Source organism: Alligator sinensis, unplaced genomic scaffold (genome assembly GCF_000455745.1).
Source record: "Alligator sinensis unplaced genomic scaffold, ASM45574v1 scaffold336_1, whole genome shotgun sequence".
Classification (NCBI taxonomy): Eukaryota; Metazoa; Chordata; order Crocodylia; family Alligatoridae; genus Alligator; species Alligator sinensis.
This window is the reverse complement of record NW_005842917.1, coordinates 358,603-359,671: the sequence shown is the minus strand read 5'-3', so window position 1 is coordinate 359,671 and position 1,069 is coordinate 358,603. Positions and strand designations below refer to the sequence as shown.

At 65.6% G+C, this 1,069-nt stretch overlaps 1 protein-coding gene across 1 annotated transcript in view; it reads right to left on the bottom strand.

Annotated features, from left to right (window-relative positions):
* VWA7 (von Willebrand factor A domain containing 7) overlaps nt 1-1,068 on the bottom strand; it is a gene marked incomplete at its 5' end in the record, with an annotated part of 11,782 nt that extends 10,714 nt beyond the window's left edge. The window contains 3 exons of the mRNA XM_014525946.2: nt 157-343; nt 674-796; nt 957-1,068. Of these exons, the coding sequence (XP_014381432.2) occupies nt 157-343; nt 674-796; nt 957-1,068 (422 nt within the window). The remainder of the gene's footprint in view (nt 1-156; nt 344-673; nt 797-956) is intronic.
* Nucleotide 1,069: the final 1 nt, after the last annotated feature.

Here is a 1,069-nt window from a genome sequence, read left to right as displayed (position 1 = left end):
GTGCCCTTCACACCCACCCCACAGCCTCCCATGTACATGTCACCCACTCCGGACCCACCACCCCCTGCCAACCTCCGGCTCCACTGCTGCCCCTCACCCCGACCCACAGCCCTCGCCCCCCGCCCCCCAGCCCTGCTGGTGCCCCTCACTCCCGACTCACAGCCCCCCATACCCAGGTGCTCGTAGGGGACCCCCCGCCCCATCTCCACCCAGTTGCTGTTGCTGTAGAACTTCTGCAGGATGTGAAGAGCTTTCCCGGCGCTGACCCGAGCTCCGTCCATGCTGCCTTCCTTCCGGGCCTCATCCAGGAGAGTCTTGCGGTATGCCTGGAGGTGAGACTGACCTGGCACAGCCCCAGGTCACAGCTGCCCTGTCAGGCTGGGTATAATGGGGACAGGAGCTGGGACTGGCTCCGGGGCCCGTCAGGCTGGGTATAGAGCTTATCCCTGCCCACACCAGGGAAGGAACCCAAGTGTCCAGGCCCCCCATGCCCCCCTAGCCCAGGAAGAGATGTTGCAAGCAAGTGCTCGGTGTCAGGGAGACATCCCCCACACAGCACAGCAGCCCCTAGTGCCCCCCTGTCATAGGCCAGCCAGCCTGGCAAGCACCCCCTTCCTGCCTCTGCCCCCCGAGCTGGACAGGAACCCAGGCGTCCGGCCCCAGTGCCCCTTACCCTTGGCAATCTCCTCACAGTAGAAGTAGTGCGCTGGGTCTGTCTGGATCTCTGCTTCCACCTGGTTGTTCGCAGCAATCAAGGCGTCCAGGACTTTGTCCAGGCGACTAGCGGAGACGTCAGCTGGGAGAGATCGGGGGCGGGGGGTCAAGACACCTGTGTTCCCGGGGAGGGGAGGCGGGGGAGGCTGGGCGGTGAGAGCAGGTGGGGCTGGGCTCTCTGGAGGGTGGGAGCAGGGTCTGGGACCTGGGGCCCGGATGTCTGGGTTCTCTGCCCTGCCCACCTCCGTAGTAGGCTTTGATGAGGCTGCTGGCCGTGAGGGGGTCCAGCTTCTCGAGGCTGCCTGGGGAGCTGTGGGCTTTGCCGTGGCGTGGGTGCTTCTCCAGGAAGAAAGCC